Source organism: Curcuma longa, chromosome 21 (assembly GCF_044706935.1).
Source record: "Curcuma longa cultivar G26 ecotype Majalengka, Jawa Barat chromosome 21, ITB_CL_G26_1.1, whole genome shotgun sequence".
Taxonomy (NCBI): Eukaryota; Viridiplantae; Streptophyta; class Magnoliopsida; order Zingiberales; family Zingiberaceae; genus Curcuma; species Curcuma longa.
The window spans coordinates 9,705,543-9,731,507 of record NC_133881.1 but is presented as its reverse complement, the minus strand read 5'-3'; the positions used below and the strand labels follow the sequence as shown (position 1 = coordinate 9,731,507).

General features: G+C 36.5%; 2 protein-coding genes, 1 long non-coding RNA gene and 1 pseudogene across 3 annotated transcripts; all 4 read left to right on the top strand.

Annotated features, from left to right (window-relative positions):
* Window positions 1-1,819: 1,819 nt before the first annotated feature.
* On the top strand, window positions 1,820-4,007 carry LOC141814789 (uncharacterized). The gene is made up of 3 exons (XR_012600523.1): window positions 1,820-1,892; window positions 3,267-3,336; window positions 3,673-4,007. It is a non-coding gene; the product is annotated as an uncharacterized LOC141814789 (long non-coding RNA).
* A 3,173-nt stretch (window positions 4,008-7,180) lies between these two features.
* Window positions 7,181-8,323, top strand: LOC141814971 (transcription factor MYB60-like). The gene is made up of 3 exons (XM_074702932.1): window positions 7,181-7,331; window positions 7,421-7,550; window positions 7,618-8,323. Exons 1-3 carry the CDS (start codon window positions 7,199-7,201, stop codon window positions 8,135-8,137), a joined length of 783 nt encoding a protein of 260 aa, XP_074559033.1. The 5' UTR covers window positions 7,181-7,198; the 3' UTR covers window positions 8,138-8,323.
* Window positions 8,324-11,701: 3,378 nt separating this feature from the next.
* On the top strand, window positions 11,702-16,246 carry LOC141814554 (putative arabinosyltransferase ARAD1; annotated as a pseudogene).
* Window positions 16,247-20,095: 3,849 nt separating this feature from the next.
* Window positions 20,096-25,268, top strand: LOC141815489 (putative arabinosyltransferase ARAD1). The gene is made up of 2 exons (XM_074703432.1): window positions 20,096-20,983; window positions 24,690-25,268. Exons 1-2 carry the CDS (start codon window positions 20,096-20,098, stop codon window positions 25,266-25,268), a joined length of 1,467 nt encoding a protein of 488 aa, XP_074559533.1.
* Window positions 25,269-25,965: the final 697 nt, after the last annotated feature.

The following is a 25,965-nucleotide window of genomic DNA, read 5'->3' as shown; positions in this document are numbered from 1 at the left end:
TCATGTATATTTGATTATTGAGTATTTATTGCCGTCATAAGTAATTATGATGAAGACTAGAGTAAAATCTCATAAGTTTGAAAATTCCGAATTTTGTTGATTTTAATACTTTGATGGTCTTTGTGAAAAGGTGATGAATAAGTCATTCAAACTTATTTAATAATCAAGAAAGTCAAGCATAATAATCAAATATCCATTTTAATTTTTTATTTATTTATAAATTTAATAAGAATTTTATTTATGAATATAGTTCATAAATTTGGTTTATAAATACCATTTATAAATCATTTATATTATTTATTTATATATTTAAATTTATTTATTTAATTTATAAATTTTTAATTTTTTTATTTAATTGACTTATATTATTAACCAATATAATCTAATGGACTAAGCAAGAAGAAGATGTATGTTCCATCTTATGCAAACATAAAGAATCCAGAAAGAAATATATTGGCGACACTTCACTGCTTTTTCTGCAGTAACTTGAAAGCATCCTTCTTGCGTACTCATTTAGAGGTTTGACGGCTGTGTAAATCTGAAACAAAAGAAGGATATTTTTGTTTCTTTTTTGTTTTTAGCATGACAGTGAAAGCCTCACATAACAAGATCCATGAATCCAGATGAGGTGAGACTTCTTCAGCACAACCTTATTCAGAACAACTTCAATGGCTTATAAATTCACTTTGCATGGCTGCGCATCGATTTTACTGATTGCGCTCATGAATATGACACAAATTAAACAAGAAACAGAAGTGTATCCACACGATTGACTGAGAACAATAAACTAGGTAGTACCTAGAAACTAATTTCAAAATCCGCTTAATCGCAGCTCAAAATCAGACCTTCATATGACAAAAACACTTCTAGAGGTTCAATCGAACTAACTGACCACCAAAAACCTAGGGAAGCCCCAAACTTTAGGGAGCATAACTCTTCCAAATGCTTGAACAAATCCAAATACCAAACTTTTGTCCAAGAAAGTGAACTCACCTCGATATACTGATCAAGCTCGGATCTTTTCCGCTTCTTTGTGTATTTCGGAAGTCTCAAGATCAGATGATCCAGATCCACAGTCACTTGAAAGGAAGACCGCCAGAAACCAGCAGAACGACAGCGAGAGTGATTGTCTCCGACAGTGTTAACAAATGCCAAAACCAATGCTTTCCTCCCATTTATTCCTGTTTCGGCCGGCAAGTAAAGCTCAAAAGCGAGTGACTTTCTACCGACCTATATGTAAATAGCGTACTACATTGACCGGAGGAAAAAGGAAGAAGAAAAATACCGGAGGATAAAGCGGTCATTTGACCGATCACCGTCCTCGGCGTCATCGCCGTCGTCCGGCAGGAATCAGCAAACAAACATGCCTCCATTTTTGGGGAAATTTTATTTTTAACCCCAATATTTATTATTTTTACAAAATAACCCTTGAAATTGCAAGGTACTCGTATCAACCACTAGTCCACTAACACAATTAAATCAGATTTTTTTTATTTATTATCAAAATATTCTCAAATATTATATATATTTTAATAATAAACAAAAATTTAAAAGATATATATTTCCTCCTGTAAAAATATATTTTTAAAAATTTAAATGATGATTCCAAGCCCATTGGAAGCCCATCAGAATCTCCCTGTGACTATGGCGCTGTGTTCTCGATGGCCTTCGTCGTCTCTCCCGGAGATCGAGCGCGGCACCTCGACGGATCCCGATCAAGCACTGCGCACGATCCGCATTCATCGTCGCGTGTGCTCGTAATTTGTGCGCCTATTTCTGATCCCACTCTTAAAGATCGTCGTAGTTTGCTCCCCTAGATCTGCTGTCGATCGAGCTGACAGCGAAGTTATCTACATGAGGTTCTCCTGGCTGCCCTAAATCGACGAGGTCAGGTTCGATGATTCTCCAGATGTTAATTATTTCGACTCCTTCCTTTTTGATCGACCAGCATTTCCTTGACTTCGCGATCGCGTTTTGGATGAATCTCGTTCGATTATGTCGTCGGTTTTTCCCGAAAATACAATAGGCGCACATGAGATTCTTCTTCTGTAGGAATGATGGAAATGGATAGATAAAAATTGATTGTGACAAACAACAATTTCGCTGCCAAATTTTGTTGCTTTTAATCTCCATGAGATGGATTCATTTCGAATTGAAAGTAAATGATAAGGTCCATTTTGGCTAGGGAATGATGCTGTAAGATGAGGCGTAAACTTAATAGGGGATGAGTTTTAGAATTGGCTAAAGACGATATGGAAATTTTCCAAGCAAACACGCGATGCCTAGTAATTTATTTAGTCAAGTTGTTCCGATTAGAATTTATTTTAAAATTGTAAAGAGAAATCCATGTCTTAGGGGATAGTTGACGATGTGGCTGAATAGACAGTTTAGTTGCAGGAAAGCATCCTTGTCGCTAAGCTCACATACTTGGGGGGTAGGAGTTTCAGATGTGAATTACTGTGTCCATATCTATGCAACCATTAAGTATTTAGACCCTAGTTTAAGCTATCTATTGTAGCTTTTTGGATAGGAAAATTTAGAGCAACTTGAGAAAGTAAGATTGAATTGAAGACAATATCTAGTGCATATGGCAAGCAATTTTTCTTGCTTGCTTGTCTATTCCTCATGGATGTCATGGATTTTAGCCTGAAGATTTCTGGTTTAGCGCACCAAAGAAAGGGATTATGGTCTGACAGAAGTGGTTGGTGATTTCAAAATTCATTTCCATGATCGGCAGGGAGATTTTGTATTGGTGAGGGCACTCAAGAATTTTTATCTTCTACGTTTCTAATGTTCTCTAGTTCAATATGCATCATCTTGGTAGCTCGCCAAGTAATAGTTTTAATTATTTCAGTTTATATGCGCTACTGTGTTTAAAGGGTGATATATAACTCAACACAGAAGCTCCTGACCAGTTTCATACAATGTTAATATATAAATATCCAACATTACATCTACTTTCATGTTTGTTCTTGTAATTTGAGCTTATTAACTACACAAACATGTATTAGTGGTGTCCGCATGTGGTGTGTCTCATTGAAAGATCCTTGCCAATTCAACTGATCGGAAATTTTTTATTTAAAGTTTTCGATTTTAGTTTCTCCTTGATTTCTTTGCTGATTCATACGATCTTATGGGAGTTGCAGCATTAAAAGATAAATTTTGCTTGCATCTAATGTATATTAACTGTTTGATCTGCTTGTATCTTAATCATAATAATATTTCTTTGTATGTTTACTTGTATGATTATTTGCCTCATTGTCCAGCTGGTTAAATACTACATTCACAGAGAATAGCAAGTTTTTGAATGCTTCCGATCTTGATGGCTTTGACAAGGTATAGTAGCAATGCTACTTTTAACTGATAATAATCATTCTAAATCATTGATTTGGAGGCGCTGGCATATTCTGTTTTCTCATCTCACCCCTTAAGATGAGAATTAATCTGCTCATATCTGATATATTAATAGAAAAAATATATACTTTCAGGTTTGGAACATACCCTTTCTTTATCTATGGGCTTTACACTCAGCTATTCTGAAATTTCAATTACATAATTAGATCCAGTGCACTATCTAGTGTATGCTTAAGCTTCCTGATGATGTGATTGAATGCTCCCGGTCCCAATTTGTTAGTTTTTTAAAATTTATTCATTCCGACTTTCATCTTGCAGAGGAAGTTGCCATCTCCAGGATTCCAGATTGAGGTGGTGCTTATGGATTATGATGGGACTAATCCAAATCCTCCATGACAAACTGATTCAAACACCAAGGAATATCCTGGTGGCGCTACATCTGTCACTGAAACAAAAGAACTCATCACCCAAGCCACTAAAACTAAGATTGCTGGGGATTCTAAAAGCCAAGACAAGGACAACATTTTCTCCAGTAGCAAAGAAGGTTCTTCCAGGGGCAGGCGTTTGTCAAACGATGGGTGATGATGATGCACATGGTTCAAAAGTTACAACAGAAGAAATTGAAACAAAGACTTTCAAAGAGGAAAGCATGCACAAGGAAGTGGAGATATATAATTGAAGAATGAACCAAAAGCCACTGATTCTGTTGATGCTAAAATTGAATCAAGCAGAAAAAATTTGCCATTAGAGAGCCCTGCGCTGGAGTCCACTGTGAGTGAATTCAAGGCAATTGCTGCAGATGCTTCTGTCTTTTCTTTTGGTGACGATGAAGACTACGAGAGTGAGTGACCTAGCTAGTTCAGGGAAGATCTCAGAAGACACAACGGAATGTTTATGCAACCAGTATGGATGTTCAAACACATTCATGATTGTTAGAAGGTGCTGGTTCGCGCCACATAGCATGTTATTTTCATACATTTCAGTAAAAAGTGGAATTTATCATTCCCGTGGTCCAACACGATTGGTCCCACGATCATCTATACATATTACAGTATTGCGTCATCTAATATCAGGACTTTGAAATGAAGTGTGTGCATTCATGCAATCAATGATGGTACTTCTCTTTGATCATGGATGTGGAGCAGGATAGAGATAGATAAAAATTGTATACCTTAATGTAATTAAGGTTGCTCTATATGATATTTAATTTTCAGTATTATTGTTTTACTTATTATTTCGTTATATTTGTTAATCTGAATTGCTCTACATGATTATTATTTTATTAAAATTTAAAATATCAATTTCTGTAAAATATTTTTTCCTTTTTTTTTCTCTTGTAAAACACATATTTTCAATTGATCTACATTCAATGATAGATCGGATTAAGCGGCATAGATAAGTATGATAAATTTGGTAGATTAAATGATGAGATGGTCCTAATAGATCAGACAAGCCAAGTCAGACAAACTAAGTCAAATGGACCAGCAAAGTGGAGACCATTACTCTTTAGTCGTGATCGAGTCAACTCAGTGTCGACCAAGGGCGGACCCTTCCGAGAGGCAAGTCACTTACTCAATTCGATTCAATTCAATTCAATTGACACTTGAATAGAAGAAGTAGAGATCCGTAGCTGTCCCATTTAATCCCCTTAATTATTGTTCAATATTGAGACACTAATGAAGCATTTAATCCTACTCTTTGATTAATTATCTTCCACGCGAAAATCGTGTCATGTTATTTTTATTAATAATAATATTTTTTTTAGACGAAGCACAATAATTCACTGTTCATGATTTCTACATCACGTATATAATAACTGCATTGATTGACTGACACCTGACTGGTTCTGAAGCTCGCCACGCTTCCACTTCCTCGCTTCACATACTTTGTTTTTTAAAAAATAAAAAATATTTAAATAATCAATTCTTGGAACCGTAATTCTGATCTAAACTCATAAATCATGTAAATCAAAATGTAAAAAAAAATACTATAAATTAATTAGATATTTTTCGAAATAGAATTTATTAAAATTATGTGACAATATCTTCATTTCATGTTATGTTGTTACACAAATAGCTTATTAATTGTTAGGGTTAGACAGTTGCTTTGTTCTTGAGGTTCAAGGATGTCTGTATCTCCACAATCACGTGATCTTGTCCACTTGGGCCTAAGCCCTCATGATTTTGTTCTTGGGCTCTCCCCCAAAAGGCCTCATGCCAATGGAGATACTTTCCATCCTTTTAAACTCATGATCTTTCCCATGTGTTTTAGATGTGGGACTATGTTTGCACCTCGGTCTACCCGACCTCCCGGACTTCCTGCCCAGCCGCAACCAGGACTTCATGCCCGGTGTCTGGTCCTCTCAATTAGAACACGGAGTCCCTACTTCCTTTGTTTTTAAGGTTCAACCAACATGGTTAGATCCGGATCATGGCTCATCCGGCGGTTAGTCCGGTGAAGAGCGGCCTCGCTCTGATACCAATTGTAGGGTCCCCAAGGATGTCTGTATCTCCACAATAGCATGATATTGTCCACTTTGGGCCTAAGCCCTTATGGTTCTTGGGCTCTCTCAAAAGGTCTCATGCCAATGGAGATACTTTCATCCTTTTTAAATCCATGATCTTTCCCATGTATTTTAGATGTGAGACTATGTTTGCACCTTTGCAACCCAACATTTCTTTGTAATATATAAAACCTCATTTGTCTTGGATAAATGCTCGTATCTTATTTTTAATTAAATTGACTTCAGCTGACACCCTGTTCCGTTTCTTGTCAATTTTCATAAAAAAACATTTATTTATTTTTATTTTTTATTTGAAAGAAAAAAGAAACTCATTGAGCATGATAAATGTGACGACAAGATTATATCCCAATTTTGATATTCAATATCTCTAATATTTAGGTTCCTTTTTGGACATGTATATCTTGCACCATGTTTTTTCCTATAGATTTGTCCACTATGAGAGTAATTATAGGGGACCATATTTAATTGTTTAATTATTTCTTGTTTTATATTGAAATTAGATTATTATTATTATTATAAAAAAAAATACATAAAAATGAGAAGAAGAAAAAATTGTGTTTGTCTATATGTGATTATTGGTAATGCATAAACATAAGTGAGTGCACCTCAAACAACAATCATTTTGAGATTAAAATTGTGCATTCAATTTCATCTATTCGATTATAGAATAGTGAGTGAGCTCGTTAGAACTCGTATCACATATATCCTTTGATATGCAACAAGCTAGCCATCGATTTTTCGATTGCATTAGAGCAAGAGCAAGAGAAGCCAAGACAATGACCCAAACAAAGCTCATTTATAACTTTCATTTACTTGTCAAAGATGTCATTTTAGAAGCACATGAACCCTTTCCGTAAACTTTTCACAATATCCATCTACTATTTTAAAACCGAAACCAAACCGACACTCAATCCTTATCACAATCTACTTGTTACTGTGCCAATCTACTTGTTCTTGTTCCGAGACTGGTTAAACAAAGATTGTTCTTGGAGAAACAAGAGACTAAATCAGTATCATGAAAAAAAAAAAAAAGTGGACCTCTTCAATTTCCTGCATTAATTGGGAGGTCCTCTCTCAACCCACAAAGTGGAGATCAAGAAGATCAACTTTGGCCTTCTCTTTAATTAATGGCAGACCTTGCTGATTCATGTGACACTGCAAGCTGACTTTCCTCGAAGAAAGAAAGAAAAGAAACACGAGAGTAAATGAATCAGTCCTTGATTCTCCACAAATCTTCATATATATGTATATATAGATAGATAGATAGATATGCACTTTACACTCTCTGTGATTGATCATACAGCTGCAAGCTTGACAGCCATGGGCAGGTCTCTGTGCTGTGACAAGGTGGGCATCAAGAAGGGCCCTTGGACTCCTGAAGAAGACATCGTTCTGGTGTCCTACATCCAAAAGCATGGCCCTGGGAATTGGAGATCAGTTCCTACTAACACTGGTCGGTCGCGATGCATCTTCCAGTTCAATTGTGAATTGAATGCTTTTGTTTTTGTTTGTTTTGATTCTCGCTGAGATCTTGGGGCGTAGGCTTGATGAGATGCAGCAAGAGTTGCAGATTGAGGTGGACGAACTATCTCCGACCGGGAATTAAGCGCGGAAACTTCACCCCCCACGAAGAAGGATTGATCATTCATCTTCAGTCGATGCTCGGCAATAAGTAAGTAAATCTTCACGTAGAGGTTTCGTTGATAGATACTTTGTTCGATGGCTCTCTGTTACTGCAGATGGGCAGCCATAGCTTCGTACCTTCCGCAAAGAACCGACAACGATATCAAGAACTACTGGAACACGCACCTAAAGAAGAAGGTCGAGAAGAACCAAGTCGGAAATGCGTCGATAGGCTACGACATCGATCGAGCTAGAAATTCTCATGTGTCTATGCTTCCCATCTCCAACTCTGGCTCCTCGACTTATGCTTCAAACATGGAGAACATCTCGGGGCTTCTCCAACGGTGGACGCGGCCGTCCTCCCAAAAGAAGACCGATCCCGCGCAAAATCAAGATTCCAACTGCCATGGCTTCCAGGATGATCAAGCGAATTGCGATAAAGAATTTAGAACATCGGTCCCGTTCGAGGAGTCGAGTAGCACCACATGGGTAGAATCCTCCTCGGACGCCAGGCTCTGTGGAGCTCAACAACACCATTCTCTGACGGTGCTCGAGAATTGGCTACTCGACGAGGCTGTAGGGATGGTAGATGTCACAGGGATATCGACCGGTCTCTGCGCCGATGGCGTGTACTAATCTGCAGATGATACAAAAGAAAGATCGATGTTCTAGCTAGAAAGAAATGTCCAAGCTTTGTTATTGCCTCGATGTGCTAGATAATCTCAAAACCAGTTTATTCGGCTACTTTATGTAAGAATTAAGGCATGCCATTCTTGAAAGTGTTCATTGCCCGTTGAGGACTGAAATGGTGCCTGCAAAGCTTACGACAATGTGATTAGATTGAGCAGTGGCATGGACCAATGTGCCCTAAACCAGAAGGGCACCACAAACTTTGTCGTTAATGAGCGCCATTAATGACCTCGAGCCCAGAACGGGAAAACTGAAAGAAGCTTTTCTTGTGAAATTTAATAGGACAGCTTGAAACACAGCAAACCAGACAAAGAAAAACTCATCATGTGAAAGCTTGTGGTCTTTGTTTATTGCAGACATTACACATTTGCCTTATCTCCCTGCACTTAACTTTAAACAGCTAAAAGTTGCAGAAGTTGAATAATCCTCTTCTTCTTCTTTTGTTCTTTTGCAGGCTCATGCAAGTATAGTTTATGCCAGTTATCGATATCACATTCAGAAACTTTCTCCTTTGTTTTTCTTTCATAAATGCTTCATATTTATTAAAAATTAATGGAGACATAAATAACCAATCAAAAGTCAGGACAGAGCATGTGCAACCAAGTTTCAAAAAGGAAGCTTTCTTAATTAAGTTTCAGCTATCTTATTCATTCAAACTTTTCCATGTTCAACTTGTTTTTTTTAATATATATTTATCAAGTTTATAGAGTTTAATTACCAACTGGATGATCTTACAAAGATGTCAAAATCAAGTTTAATTACCAACTGGATGATCTTATGTAAGCTTGCTCAATTCTTGCAGAAAGTGAGATATTAAACTTTCTATACATTTTTTATGAAATTGGCTGAGACAAAGTTTTGTATCTTCTTGAGCTTTCAAGTCAAAATGCTTCACCAGAGAAATAAATACCAGAGAAATGGCACCTGAACACCAAGTCTATTAATCATTAGCTCATAACCTCAAAATGAAAAACATCAGTTTCCTACAAAGCATGCAAAATAGAAAAAGAAAAACACTCATCAGCTTCACCATCATGAGCTGTGTCACACTAAGGACACTTTGGTCCACCTCTCTTGGTCTTCCAGTTATTGTAGCAGGAACAAACCTGCTTGTTGCCATAAAACCCTGGAGGCACACACAGGCACTTCCTGCAACACTTTTGGCAGAAGAACATGCATGGCTTGTGGTACTGCGTCTTGGAACACCTCCTTGTGCACTCCCCAGGGCATTCTATTTAATACCAATCATCCCCCACGCCAAACGAATCAGTAAACAAATAACTGAAAGACAAAACAAAGTAAACAACATCATGACATCTTACGGTAGGTTTTCAAGCTTCCAGGGCCATATTTGCTCTGCAGATTGCTCCGGTACGGTCCGTTCTGCAGCTTCTCCGACGTCGAAGACAATGGATTTTTAGAAGGGATGGCTGGAGAGGAGGGCGAGAAGATTAGGAGAAGGAGCAGGAGGAGAAGAGAGAGCCTCGCCATTGGATTGGAGGAGAGGAAAAGGAAGGAGGTGGAAGTACAACTACAAAGAGAGGGAGATTGTTTGGGGTGGTCAAAGCGCACACTGCGCGAGGTGGTGTTTGACAGTTTGAAGACGAGTGCGTTTTGGCGCGAAGAGGGAGGAACATTAATTTAAAATATTAATCCCTGTAGGAAGTACCCTTTCGTAGAATCCAGGCCTATTAATGGGCCCGGCCCATTGATGGGGAAGGAGGCGAAGAGTGAGAGAAGACAGCGATCGAGCCAAAGAGGCGACGACGACGACAAACTCTTTCTAGACGGGAAGAGGCAACGACGAATTCTCTCAGGAGGGGAAGAGGCGACAGTGACGACGACATAGAACAAAGACATCCCGTCACGACGAAGAGCGTTGAGAGGGAGAGGCAATGGTACAGAGAGATCGGGAATCAGGGGTTTAGGATTAAGATCACGATTTTGAAGATTTTTGTTTCGCAGAATCACTTGCCATGCTGATGAGAAATTCCAGCTACGTCAGAGTCGTGCACATCTAGTAAATTTGATATATATAAAACGTCCCTAATTATTATTTTTCTCAAAAGAATATTTTTTTAATTTTAAATTTTTAAATCAGGCCCAACATATATATTCCTCCTAGACATATCTTTATTTTAGTAATATTATAACAATTACAGCTATAGCTATCATATGAAATATTATTATATTAAAATATTTTTATATATTTAATTTAACTAATTTAAATTTGAATAAAATTATTTTAATTAGATCAAAATTAATTATTATAGCAACTATATAATTTTAAAATATTCAATAATTTTGATCAAAATAATAAAAAATATTTTATACAATTAATTTAAATTTAATTCAAAATATATTGGAGAAATGATCTTCCATTGTTTTATTTAGCATCCTTTACCACTACTCAAGGTATATGTATTTAAATATTTATTGATTTCGAATATTGAGTTGATTACGACGGAATAGAATTGCAGAAGTTAAGAGTTTGAATCTCGACTTTATCGAAAATAATTTATTATGCAATTATAATTTTTTAATTTACCTTTCACCATAAATTCCACTCAAATAGCGGATTATATCTTTTACAGTATTTAAATATTTATTATTTTGATTTATTCAAATACTCATATATTTTTCTTGGAATGTCTCTTCTCGCAGTTACCCACGTGAATTTTTAATCACCCTAAACATGATCTTGGTCGGAAGGAAGCAAGATCCAACAGCTTTGCATTGCACCACGTGACTTGTTTACTTTTTCTATTTCTTTTTTTTTAAAAGTCCATTAGATTTCAAATCAAATATTTTTTATTGACTATAAATTTGTAGATATCTCAACGAATCATATTTGATCGAATTTTTTGTTCTTTAAAATTCAAATAATATAAAAATAATATTAAAAATGATACATTATTGGGAAATAAAAAAATATTTATTGGAAAATTTTAGCATTTTTAAGGGGTTTTTAGTAATTAAAATGAACCAAATAACTTTTTAAATTAATTATATATAATTATTCTTTTGGTTAGAAGGCATCTTCTTTTAAAAAATTATTAAAACAAAATCATATCTATAATTTAAAAAATGTTTAAAATCGAATAGACACTTGGTTTCTTTTTTCCTTTTTTATACCCTTTCAATTTAGCAACTTTAATTTCAAAAATGGACTTAATTAATTACAGTCAGTCAAACTGTTTAACTCAGTTAACTAAAAACTACTTAAATTGTTTTTAAATAAAATATTAATTTCCTCATAATTAAATGAATATATTATCTTACTTTTATTTTTTTAAAAAAATATTTTTTATCATTTAGTAATTTTGGTAATGAGAAATCGAGGAAATATGTATTGTTTTTAACATAAGGGTGTAATTTAGTTATTATCAAAATTTTCATGTGTCTACATGAATAATTGTTTTTTTAATAAAAAAAAGGAAAGTTAGAATTTTTAATGTGTCTAATGTTGTGCTGTAGATGTTCCTAGTAACCTCGATTCCAAATCTAATGGCTTCGTGAGGAGTGAGTGGAAACCCGAAGACGCCGCTCCACTCCACAGAGAACCCCTGTACTTCCGTGAATCCAGCGAGGGCGAGCGAGCAATCCGACTTCTTCACCCTCCCCTGCCGACGCAAGCTTCAAATTTCCATCTTGTCGCATTCTCCCTATCCTTCCTTCGCTCGCCCCTTCCATGGTTGGTGCAGGATTGTTCTCTCTTTTTTTTCTGCTCCTTTTGCCTTGATTTTTAGATCCGTAGCTGATTTCCTCTTGCTAGGTTTCTTTTGTTCTGATTGGGTCATCAAAATGGCGCCTTTTGGTTGAGAGGCGAAGCGCAGCGGGTGTGGGTTTTGGTTCGAGGGTTACGTTGCTGGCGTACGGTTTGGTACGTGGTTGGTTAGCTGCTGGGGGTTTTTTCCTCTGATTTCGACATTTTATATAGGTCGCTTTCGCTTTGATGTGCTTGGATTGAAAAATGTCCACATTTGGAGATTGTATGGTGGTAGTTGTTGTTTGAGAAGCTAATTCTTCGCCTCGAGCTTCCTGGTTCCTTGATTGTTGTGGTGGATTCCCTTTATCCTTAGGTTGATAAAGGTTGATGCAAAAGATAGGAAATTTCCTGTGAGGTTCATTGAATCATTGGTGAGTATGGCTAACAAAAACACGCAGCCGTATTGTCCTGGATGCCGGCTTCCTTTGTTATTTTGTCTCAGCTTCAGCCAGGTCCTGTTCTTCCCTACTTATTTTTCTTGGATTATGCCGGTTCAAGAGAAGTTCTTTTCAATGATTGAGAACCGGAGAACCCCTTTGAATGACCGCGAGGATGAACCCACATTGTCAACAAAGTCAAATTTTCGATATCAAAATGGACCAGCAGATGAGGATCTCGAGCGATGTAATCCAAGCAAAGCAATGTTGAAGGTTTTCATGTATGATATGCCTCCAGAGTTTCATTTTGGTCTTTTAGATTGGACAGGAGATGGAAAGAGTGTGTGGCCGGATATCCAGACCAAAATTCCAGAACATCCTGGTGGCTTGAATCTACAACACAGCATTGAGTACTGGCTGACATTAGATCTTCTGTCCTCAAGATTCCCTGACCGTAGTGGTCCCTGCACGGCTGTAAGGGTTGATGATGTTCGTGAAGCTGATGTTGTGTTTGTGCCTTTCTTTTCTTCTTTGAGCTACAACCGCCATTCTAAGGTTAAACCACCTGAAAAAATTAGTAGAAATAAAGTACTGCAGAAGAAGTTGGTGGAGTATTTAACAGATCAAGAAGAGTGGAAAAGGTCAGGGGGGCGAGATCACATTATAATGGCACACCATCCCAATAGCATGTTAGATGCTCGAACGAAGTTGTGGCCTTGCATGTTCATTCTTGCAGATTTTGGGCGATATGCTCCCCATGTTGCTAATGTGGAGAAAGACGTAATTGCTCCCTACAAGCATATGATCAGGACATTCTTTAATGACTCATCTGAATTTGATACTCGGCCTACTTTGTTGTACTTTCAAGGAGCTATCTATAGGAAAGATGTAAGTTCTTTTCTATTAATGCTACTTAATAATTGTATTTTTTTCTCTCCATATTTTTCATTCATCACTTTAAGTGGCACATTTTGATATATCAATTGGTTAACCAATGGCAAGCATCTTCTTGATACTATATATTTGTGTATGAATCGACATGAGAGGGACTAAATGCAAATGACAACTATCCATTTTGAATTTGACAGTCAGAAATGAGTTTGCACTTGAGTCTAGGTAAGGCAGATAACTCTATTAAATAATTGGGAAAAGTAGTGTCATATAGCACATTGAAATCATTTTAACTTTCCTAATTCTCCCGCCAATTTCAGTTCCCATTGAATTCAGTTGCTTGTTGAGTGGTCGTCAAAGTCTATAAGATCTTATTGGTTCATATCTGCACATTTGCAGTTACCATACTTATAAATTGGAATGTCAGACAAAAATAATGATTATGCTAGAGCAGTAGCTTCACTTAATGTTATGAAATCCTTTTGCAGATTTGCCATATCTATATAACTGAAACTTCATATAAACTAAAGTGGATCACAAGTAAAACTCCAATTGATTGGCTAATGAAAATTATAAGAAGTAAGGACTATAACTGCAATTTCAGAGGCATGTCAGTGCACGATAAAACATTGACCTTCCTGTGATGAAATTTACTGACATTATTTTGATTTCTTTCTTGTTTTAAGTCAAGGATTAACTCTTTCCTTACTAGATTAACATCATGTGGATATGCCTAGCGATCAACTCGTCAATCCTCACCATATGTTTGATTGCATATAATGAATGACTGAATAGCATTCTTACTAACATCGTTTCATGTCATTCCCACCATATGCTCTCTAACGGTTTTTCTCTTCCCCAAATGGTCCATTTCTGAGATGTTTCTTAATCAATAGTTTTTTTGCTTTGCATCTTTAACCCTGATTGCTTAAGTGTGACCTAATCACTATACTTTCTTTGTGTTCTATGATATGTCATTTTCTATTCATTTTGTGGATACATGTCTTTCTATTTGAAGTGAGCTCCACAAGAAGTATTAGCTCATGGTACTTCTAATGAGCCATTTTACATACAATTATAAGATGTTTAACTCTAGAAAGGTGGGAATAGTTGCATGATATGGTATTTTTGAATGGTTACTCTTAGTTAAAATCTCTTGCATTGCCTGGTTATTTTGATCATTGGGAAAGTTGTAGTTTTCTTTAAGTTATTATAGAAATGCATTTACCTCTGTGCATTATTCATTAGATTTGTTGGCCAATACCAATATAAACTGCATGTTGATGTGGATATGTGTGCGTTCCCTCATGTTCTTATAAGGAGTAAAGAGATACAGAACTTGCCATTGCACTGGAATTTTGACCATCTTTATATCTTATCTAAATGCATTAGGGACAACTATATCAATATTCTTGAAAAGTATCACTCCTATAATGGCATATTCCAGTAAGCCCAAAAGAGAGATGCCCATGAGTTAGGTGGGTTCTTGATCTAGGTTACATCTTTTGGTGTTCACAAATTTGTTATTTTATTCTAACAGTAGCATGATTTTTAAATTCAAAGATGAGTTATTTTACAGATAAAAAATTATAGAGAATGAATTATGAGAGTCAACTTCCAAAGAAAGCACTTAGTACATTGTAGTTGGGTAATGATGTAGTCTGGATGAATACCATAGAGAATGGGCTGCTATTAGAACACTTATCGTTTACTTGGACGGATGAATCGAAGGAAAAATAAGAAGATGGAGAGGGAAAGGAATAGGGGAATTACATGAAAACATTCCATCCATATGGTTCCTTTTGTTCCTTTCCTACTCCAATCTTCTGTCATATTCACCCACCGAGGAAAAACGCCCTAGAAGTTTGTGAAAGAGCAGTAGCAACTTCTATTTTACAGGCTATGGCACTAAACTTATGTTATATAAGCTTGATGGACACATAGTACTTTTGCATGTTTTCGGTAAATATATGTGCACAGAGGTATGACTTGGACATGCAGCTCTGGCTTTAACACAGATGACATTCAACCAAGACCTGTTTATTTCAATTACCTCTTGGTCATTTTGAACAGAAAATTTTCTAACTCAAACAATACATTTTAAGTTAGGAAGTAGAACCATGATATTATAAAATCATACTGCATTCAAGTTGATTCTTTTATTGAACATAGTTTCTGAAATTATTTGATAATTTCTCTTTGTGGTTTGATGTAAAGGGAGGCTCAGTTCGACAAGAGTTATTCTATCTTCTAAGAGATGAGAAAGATGTGCATTTTTCATTTGGAAGCATCAGTAAGAATGGGATCAGTGAAGCTAGTCGAGGAATGCACGCATCGAAGTTCTGTCTGAATATCGCCGGAGACACTCCATCTTCCAACAGACTGTTTGATGCCATAGCAAGCCACTGCGTCCCTGTCATCATCAGCGATGAGATTGAGCTTCCGTATGAAGATGTCCTCGACTATTCCAGTTTCTGCATATTTGTGCGCACTTCTGATGCCGTCAAGAAAGGTTTTCTCATCAAGTTGATCAGAGGAATAAGCCGAGAAGTCTGGACCCAAATGTGGCAGAGGTTGAAGGAGGTCAAAGGCTATTTCGAATTCCAGTACCCTTCTAAGAAAGATGATGCAGTTCAAATGATATGGCAGGCAGTGGCCAGAAAAGTGCCAGCAATTCGGCTCAAGCTGCACAGAGCAAGGCGGTTCGCTCGGTTCAACACACAAGATCAAATTAGAAGCTCTAAAAATTTTAAAAGTGTGTCATTGAGGAACCGGCGCCACCGAATACATTGAACACTATTTGTGAAGATTTTTGCAGCAACTTCTTTGTTTTCTTTTCTTTGTGAAGTGGTAAGGAGTTGGAGGATGAAATGGTGGATTCTACAGTTTGGTATTGAGAATAACTGTTGTTTTAGCATTGAACACTAGAGCTTTACTTCCTATGGGAGAGAATACACTGTGACATTCAAGACATTGCTTCATTTATGGCAACTCGCAGCAAACAAATAGACTGTAATACATTTTTGTAGTTTTTCAGACATTTAAACATCAGGTATTATGTATTATGGTGAATTATCGGATGAATTTCTTTCAATAAACAATTAATCTAAGAATGTTGGACTGTTTATTAATTTGATAACATAAATCTAGCAAAATCATGTTTAATGAAATAAAATATATTCTTATTCATAATTTTGTTACCTTTAGAATTTAAAATGTTATAATTTACCTTCATAATTTATGGATAAAAATAAAATACACATTTCTTTTTCAACACTAATAATCTTCATAAAAAAACATGGAAGAAGAATTAAATAAAAATTATATTTAATCTAAAAATTAAAAGAAGGATTTTTTTTAAGGCCATAAAAAAGAACAACCTACAACAGGCCTATTAAATTTACAGCATTGTTGCTTTTCTGTTGGCCGTCCAAATCATTTTACCGGATCGAGATGCCGCTGTTGGACGGCTGAGATTGATCTCCTATCCGTCGTCTTTAGGCGTCGTTGCCTCCCTTCGATCGACACTCTTCCTGGACTGGCGTTCTCGCAAGGCGATCGATCGCGATCGGTTCTTTCTTCAGGTGAGATCTCGATCGAATCCTCTCTCTCCCTCTCTTTCTCGTCTCTGGTCTTGTTTCAGCTCTTTGATAGCTGGATTGCTCTCCTTCCTGTGGCCTGCCTAACCTGTTTCTGAACCCTAATTGGTTGTTTTCCCCTTTCTGAATTGAATTCTCCTGATGTAACATATAATTGTTGGATTTGATTTTTATAATCCCCTTCCGATTCAATCTCTTGGTCTCAGTAGGTTTTAGTCTATGGTTTCTATGGATTCATGTTCTGATGTTTCTTGTATGGTGCTTTGCAGTGAGAAATGGGGACAGTTAAGGACGTCCTGCTGCTGCTGACGTTCCTCGTAACTTCGATTCCAGATGTGTTCGGGATCCCTGTCACGGCGCCTGCCTTTATGTGGTCGCCTCATCATTACGGGTAACTAATTGGATTGTATATGACAGGTTTGTATGTTATAAATCGATCTGATTGGATCGATATGTAAATGTATATACATGATAACCAATAAATAAAATGAGCATTAGAAAAAAAAATTTTATTCGGCGATGAAATTTGCAACGAAAATCATTTTCGTCGCAAATTTGCAACGAATTTTGCGACGAAAATAGGCTCGTCGCAATTCTATCGTAAGTTAAGTTTTGCGACAAATTTTCAAATTCGTCGCAGAATTGGTCGCCAATTGGCGACGAATTTATATTCGTTGCCAATTGGCGACTAATAAAATTCGTTGCCAATTGGCGACAAACCAAAATCGTCGCTAATTGGCGACGAATTTTAATTCGTCGCCAATTGGCGACGAATTTATTCGTCGCCAATTGGCAACGAATAAAATTCGTCGCCAATTGGCAACGAATTTATATTCGTCGCCAATTGGCGACGAATAAGTTCATCGCCAATTGGCAACAAATAAAATTCGTCGTCAATTGGCAACGAATTTATATTCGTCGCCAATTGGCGACGAATAAAAATTCGTCGCCAATTTGCGACAAACCAAAATCGTCGTCAATTTGCGACGAATTCGAATTCGTCGCCAATTTGCGACGAATAATTCGTCGCCAATTGGCGACGAATTCGAAATTGACGACGAATTCGAATTTAAAAATTCGTTGCAGAATTGTGCGACGAAATTGGATTTTTCGTCGGAGCATTTTGCGATGACCTAATTGCGACGAATTTAAATTCGTCGTCAAATTCGTCGCAAACCAGTTTTGCAACGAATTTTTTAAAGAAATTCGTCGCAGAATGCAGTTTTTTTGTAGTGAAATAGATCAAGAGAAAGAAGAATTAAAAAAAAAACAGAATCATAAGCTTACGGTAGGCTCTCAGGCTTCCAGGGCCGTATGTTTTATGCTGATTGCTCTAAGACAACCTCCTGCCTTGCAGGCCCTCCGCCGCAAAGATTGGATTTTTAGAAGGAGCTACTACTGCCTGAGAAGAGACCAAGGAGGTGAGGAAAAGGAGCAGGAGAAGAAGATTGAGGACGTTGAGCTTGGCCATGGGAGCTTGGCGATGGAGAGGCGAGGAAGAAGGCGAGAATATAGAGAGAGGGGAGATGCTGTTTGGGTTTGGGGCGGTCAGAAAACACACTGCACTGCGCTGCGCGGGGTGGTGTTTGAAAGAGTGTGTTTTGGCGCCAAGGGGATTTGATGTGGGGGAGGACGCGGCGGGCTGTGAGTGGAGGGAGGTCAGATAAACATTCGGTACTCAATATCGTTGTATAATTATTAATTATAAAGAGTGTGAATCTTGATAATGAAATTATCTAAATTTTATTTTCTAAAAAAATATTTCTTTGATAATTTACTATCTGAATACTAGTTCAATTATGCTCGTGAAGATATTGTGGTCTACGAAAAAGGAGGTGGATTGGACTTTAAATGTGAAAGAGATAGACTAAATAAAAAAGTTTTTATAAAAAGAATCATAATTTAATAATGAAATTTTTTTTACAAAATTTTTTTTATAATAGATAAAAAAAATTTTGGGGTGAACTAGAGCCTAGGTCATCCTAAATTGATGACTGAGCTAGAGCCTAAGATTAATCGCATGGTTGGGTCCACTGGCACGTGGTTGGCAGTGGTGGTCGAGATCCGTCCCTATTGATAGACATCTTAAATTGATGACTCTATGCATATTATGTATTTATGAATGTTGAGAGTGAGATTTAAGTTAAAAAAAGGGAATCAAGATGTTTGATAAAAAAACATAGAGGTTTTTTTGATACGGGGAAATATAAAGAAATATGCAGGGATATTTTCAATACGGCGGCAACCTTTTCCATCATCACATCATCATTATTTTTATTTTTAAAAAAATATTTGATAATATTAAGTATATAAAAATACGTGTTAAATAAATATGGTTACACCCTTAATACTACTTTTAGATTTATTTATTTTTATTATTTTTTAGCTCTATAAACTTGTCAAATATTGTTTTCAAACAACTTTATAGGGATTATAAAGTAGTTATAATTAGGCTAACATGGAATAAAATTTATTAAAATTAACCGAAATTATTAGACTATAACAAATCGAATTTAAGTGAAGAAGTATTTTTAAAAAAATAAATACATGATAAATTATATATATATTTTTTAAAAAATCCTTAAAAATTATATATTTTTAATAAGTCTAATGATGCTCTTCTCTCTTCCATTCCATTCAAATCTCATGGCCGCTGAGAAGTGAGCGGAAGCCCGAAGATGCAGCAGCTCCACTCCACAGAGAGAACCCCCCGACACTCCTGCGAATCCAGCGACAAAGCGCGAGCAATACGACTTCCTCACCCTCCCCTGCAGATGCAAGCTTCAAATCTTCATCTTGTCCCTTCCTCCGTCTTCTCCTGTCGCCCATTTCATGGTTGGTGCCAGATTATTCCCTTTTTCATTTCCAGCTCTCTTTGCCTTGATTGTTTTTATATAGATCGGGATCTGTTTTGCTCTTTCTAGGTTTGTTTTGTTTCGGTTGGAACACCAAAATGGCGCCTTTTGGTTGAGAGGCGAAGCGCAGCGGGTGTTGGTTTTGGTTCGAGAGTTACGTTGCTGGCGTATGGTTTGGTATGTGATTGGTTCCGGCATTTTTTTTTCTATAGGCCGCTTTCTCTTTGATGTGTATGGATTGGAAGTGTCGACACTTGGGGATTATGCTGTGGTAGTTCTTGTTTGTGAAACTAATTCTGCATCCCGAGCTTCCTGGTTATTAGCTATCACCCCTGCCCTTTGTCCTTAGGATGATAAAGTTTGTTGCAAAGTTAGGCAATTTCCATTGAGGTTCATTGAAGCATTGGTGTAGTATGGCTAACAGGAATACACAGCCATGTTGGCCTGGATGCCGGCTTCCTTTATTCTCCTGTCTCGGTTTTGCAGTAATCCTGGCTCTCCCCTATCTGTTTTTCTTGGATTACACCGATCCAAAGGAGAAGTTCTTTTCCATGATTGAGAACCGGAGAATCCCTTTGAAAGACCGTGAAGATGAGCCCTTGTCTATGGAATCGACTTTCGAAGTTCAAAGTGGACCGGCAGATGAAGATCTCAAGCAGTGTGATCCGAGCAAGGCAATGTTGAAGGTTTTTATGTATGATATGCCTCCTGAGTTTCACTTTGGTCTTTTAGATTGGAAAGGAGATGGCAAGAGTGTGTGGCCGGATATCCAGACTGAAATTCCAAATCATCCTGGTGGCTTGAATCTTCAACACAGCATTGAGTACTGGCTGACACTGGATCTTCTATCCTCAAGATTCTCTGACCGGAGTGGCCCTTGCACGGCTGTAAGGGTTGATGATTCTCGTGAAGCTGATGTTGTGTTTGTGCCTTTCTTTTCTTCTTTGAGCTACAACCGCCATTCTAAGGTTAAACCGCCGGAAAAAATTAGTAGAAACAAAGCACTGCAGAAAAAGTTGGTGGAGTATTTAACAGCACAACAGGAGTGGAAAAGGTCAGGGGGACGTGATCACATTGTAATGGCACACCATCCCAATAGCATGCTAGGTGCTCGAACGAAGTTGTGGCGTTGCACATTCATTCTTGCAGATTTTGGACGATATGCTCCCCATGTTGCTAATGTGGAGAAAGACATAATTGCTCCCTACAAGCATATGATTGGGACATTCGTCAATGACTCATCTGGCTTTGATGATCGTCCTACTTTGTTGTACTTTCAAGGAGCTATCTACAGGAAAGATGTAAGTTTTACTATTATTATTTATATTGATGCTACTTGATGATTGTAATTTCTTTTATAGCATATCATACATATTCCTTGAACCTCTATTAAGTTTCCTTTTGTATTCTTTTCATTCATCAATTGGTTAAGATTTAAAATATCAGCTGTGCTGGATTGCAAGCATCTTCTTGATGCCGGTATAGTTTCGATATTTTTAAAATATAAAATATATTAATTAAAATAAAAAATTTAATCTAAATATTTAAAAATAAAAAATAAAATTTTTTGATAATTTTATATGTTTTAATAAAGTCTATTTAAATTATCATATAGTTTTGAACTATAGCTAGGTTGATTATTAAAAAACCCTAAGTTTAAAAAAAAAAAAAAATCATCGGTACGCGTTGTTGGCCCCGGGCGGGGCCTCTGGCGGCGTCGCCGGCCCTGATTCGTGCTAAACCTTTTCTTAGTTTGCCGGTGCTTCGGTGGAATTTTTTCGAGCCCGATACGGCACGAAATTTCAGAATTGGTAACCAATTGCAAGCATCTTCTTAATACTTTATTTACTTATATGAATCAACATGAAAGTGGTTAAATACATGTGCAGATGTGCTAAACCTTTTTTAGTTTGCAAATTTAGTCTAGGTAGGCAAATAGCTTTATTAAATAATTGGGAAAATTCATCACAAACCACATCAAAATTATGACGGTAAATGAACCAAACATTCATGAGCAAATTTGGGGTTCGATTGGATAAGAGTTTGTTTATGTCTGTTCAATATACATGAACAACAACAACTAAGCCTTATCCCACTTGGTGGGATCGGCTATCCTTGTTTATCATTGGGCTCTATCCCCTACTACATCATCATCTATACTTAAATAAATTTTATCTTATTTTATTATTACTAACCAAGTCTTTTTTTGTCTTTCTCTTCCTCGTTTGATGTGCATATTTATCATAGTTTCACATCGTCTAATTGGAGCATATATTGATTGTCTAAGTACATATTTATACCATTTTAAACGTGTCTTTTTTTCTATCCATCCTTGCTATATCCATATGCCCATACATCTATCTTAGCATCCTCATCTTTGCAATTTTCATCTTCTGCTCATGTGCTCGAGTCATAGCTCAACATTTAACGCCATATAACATAGCAAGTCTAACCGTCATTTTTATATAACTTTTTTATAAGTTTTAGAGGTACTTTACGATGATCAATTAAATAAACAAGCTTGAACAACACATTAAATTAAATGAAAATTTTGAACACGTATATATTGTCATTAATGTTTGTGAATAGAGATGAATAATGTTCATGAACAAAGTTTGTGAATGTTGTTCATTAATACAACTTTTATCAATATATAAATAAACAAACAAGCTCTCAAAATCAAGCTCACTAACCAACTAAAAAGTTTAAAAATATAAAAACAATCAAACAAGCTTAAATTTAGAGATCGATAATATGTCTAAATGAACCAAACTCAAGCCAAGCTTATAAAAAAGAAATCAAGCCAAGCTTGAACAACCGTTTCAATGACTTTGTTTATTTTAGACTCAGCTTGGCTCGGCTCGGTTACCTTATCAAATAAGCTTGAACAATATAAAGCTTGGTTCGGCTTGATTTGTTTGCAACCCTAATAAAAAATAATTCAACTTCCCCTTAAATTTCAGCTCAATTTGACTTTAAATAGCTTCTTGAGAGATGTATAAATTCTCTATGATCTTATTGGTTCATATATACACAATTTGCAACTACTATATTTATAAATCGGGAAGTCAGACAAAAGGAATGATTACACTTAACAATAACTTCATAATACCATGAAATTCTTATGTGCAAATTTTCCAACTCTAGATAACTAGAAAATTAGTTGCTTTTCAGCTCACTATTGAACATTGACCTTCCTGTGTTGAAATTTCCAGAGACATTATCTTGACTTTTTCCTTGAGCATTTTAAGTGAAGGTCATCTTGATCCTTAGTAGATCAAACATCATATGGATGTGATAGTGATCAACTCTGTCAATCTTCACCCTATCTGGGATTATATGTAAGGAATTATGAGTGAATGACATTCTTACTAACATCAGTTCATTTTTTAATTCCCAAAATGATTGATTTTTGGAATGTTACTTATAGAAGTATTCCTTGATCAATAGTCTTTTTTCCTACTTAAGTTTGACCTAATCACTATACTTGAGGGTGACATTTTTACTCATTCATTTTGTGCAAGCATGCCTTTATATGTGAAAGGAGGTTCATAAGCAATATTAGCTCATGGTACTTCTAGTGGCTCTTCTTTGGTTACCCATTATGAGATTTTGTAGTCCAGAAAGATGTGAATAAAATACCTCTCTTGCATTGCTTAGTTTATTTTGATCTGTTGGAGGATTGACTTCTTCTCAAGTTATAAGAGAAATACATTTACCACTGAAACATTATGCATTGTTCATTATGTTTGTGGTCAAAACCAACATAAACTGCAAATTTGTACATGCGGGTGCGCGTTCTAGGTCAGGAAATGCTGAACTTGTCATAACCCTGGAAACTTTGACCTTCCTTACATCTTTACTAAATTCACGAAGGACTAGTGAAATAACAAATCAATTTATGAACAGCTATGCCCATATACTTGAAAATCTATAGAGAATTAAAGCATGACTTACTTTGGTGATGAAATTCTAAAGAGAATGAATAATAACAGTTAAATTACAAACAAAGCAATTAGTACATAGTAGTTGGATAATAGTTGAGTCATGATGGATACATAGAGAGTCGGCTGACTATTAGAACACTTATTTCTTGTTTACTTGGTTTGATGGATAGAAGGGAAAAGGAGAGGTGGACAGAGAGGGAAATAAACATGGAAAACACATGAAAACATTTCATTCAGGTGTTTGTTTTTGTTCCTTTCTTCCTTTCCTCTTCTGTCCTATTCGTCTACCAAGTAAGCACACCACAGAAGTTGTTTGTGAAAGAGCATTAGCTGCTTCTCTTTTGCAGAAGTGTGTTCTATATGCTTGTTTTTGGTAAATATACAGAGACATGACTGACTGGAGAAGCATCTCTGGCTTTAATGGAAACTATTATAGTATTTGCGAGTGAAACTACCAGCCTTCCCTCACTTATTTTAGCTTTGTGATAGGAACATAAGTTAATACAAAAGATAGTTCCAGGGAGGGCTTCAGATGTGCTGCAAGTCTCACTCTCTTTTCTGTTAGTTCCTTTCGCCCTGATGTTCCAATTTCTTGAAGTTAGGTTTTTCTTTGAAGTAGTTTAAGTTTTCCTGCGTTACATTTGACTTGTGAAACTGTTATCACCTCAGTTGAAATCAGATTTGGTTACCAAGTGCTGCACCGGAAAGATACTTGTCTTCTACCAAGAATATATCAAGTAGACTGAACTTTGTTTACCAATGGATGACTCTAAGATCATGCTTCATGTGTAAACTTTTTTATAATTAGACTCATCAAACACTTGGATCCACACCCTTGTCGGGTAACACTTTAATCCACACAATTAGTTACATTCGTTGAAAACTAGGATCAAACTGTTCTCAATTTTTTTTTGTTTTCCATTTTGGACATAATATTTTTCTGAATGAAATACACTTAAGTTGGTAAATAGAACCAATGAACCATGACATTGTAAAGCACTACATTCAACTTGATATTTCATGAAGTAGCTGATGATTTCTTTCTGTGGTTTGGTTTAAGGGTGGATCAGTGCGGCAAGAACTGTTCTATCTTCTAAGACATGAGAAAGATGTGCATTTTTCATTTGGAAGCATAAGTAAGAACGGGATCAGTGGAGCCAGGCGAGGAATGCATGCATCAAAATTCTGTCTGAACATCGCCGGAGACACTCCATCTTCCAACAGACTCTTCGATGCCATAGCGAGCCACTGTGTCCCTGTCATCATCAGCGACGAGATTGAGCTTCCATATGAAGATGTCCTTGACTATTCCAGTTTCTGCATATTTGTGCGCACTTCTGATGCTATCAAGAAAAGATTTCTGATCAAGTTGATCAGAGGTATAAACCGAGAGGCCTGGACCAAAATGTGGCAAAAGTTGAAGGAGGTCGAAGGCTACTTCGAGTTCCAGTACCCATCAAAGGAAGATGATGCAGTTCAAATGATATGGCAAGCAGTGGCCAGAAAAGTGCCGGCAATTCAGCTCAAGATACACAGAGCAAGGCGGTTCGCTCGGTTCAAAATAGAAGATCGGATTAGAAGTTTAAGAAGTTCTAAAAGAGTGTCATCTAGAGCCCGTCGTCGCCGAATACATCAATAGTCCTAGTGATGATTTTTGGAGCAACTTCTTTGTTTGCTTTTCTTTGCGAAGTGATATAGAGGTGTGCTGACACTGCTGTGTTATTGTGACATTGGAAGCATTGCCACATTGATGACAAATCATAGCAAATAACTCAGATAGTGGAATGCCTGCACAAACTACAAATTGCAGGTAAGTATTTTATTTTAAAATATGATAAATTAAATTAGATAATAAAATATTTAGATAATAATTTATGAGTTCTATAAAAGAAATTACTTGTAGGATGTGTGTTTTAGCATTTTGGAAGATCCTTCGGTTTCTTCTCTGGTGTGATGATATTTATAGTTCTCATATCACTTTGCTCATTGATTATGGATTGCTACTTAATGCCTCTGGGGCATGGTTAAATTGGTTAGTGCGAGATAGACTTATTGAAGAGGGCAAGGATGGTCGAATCTCGACGAAGCCGAAGCAATGTTCTCCCTCGTAGTGGCCAACTGTAGTTTTCCGATTTACTTCATCATATATGGTTGTGGGGCTAACCGTGTGGGGCTGTTGGGGTGATGGATTTTACATTTTACTGAAATGGATTACTACTTGACGCTGTATTAGTCAATCCACATGGCTATAGTTGATTTGTTCATCTTATGAGATGACAAGATAACTACAAAGTAATAATCAAATGTAAGTGACTGATATTTGTTTGGGAGATCGA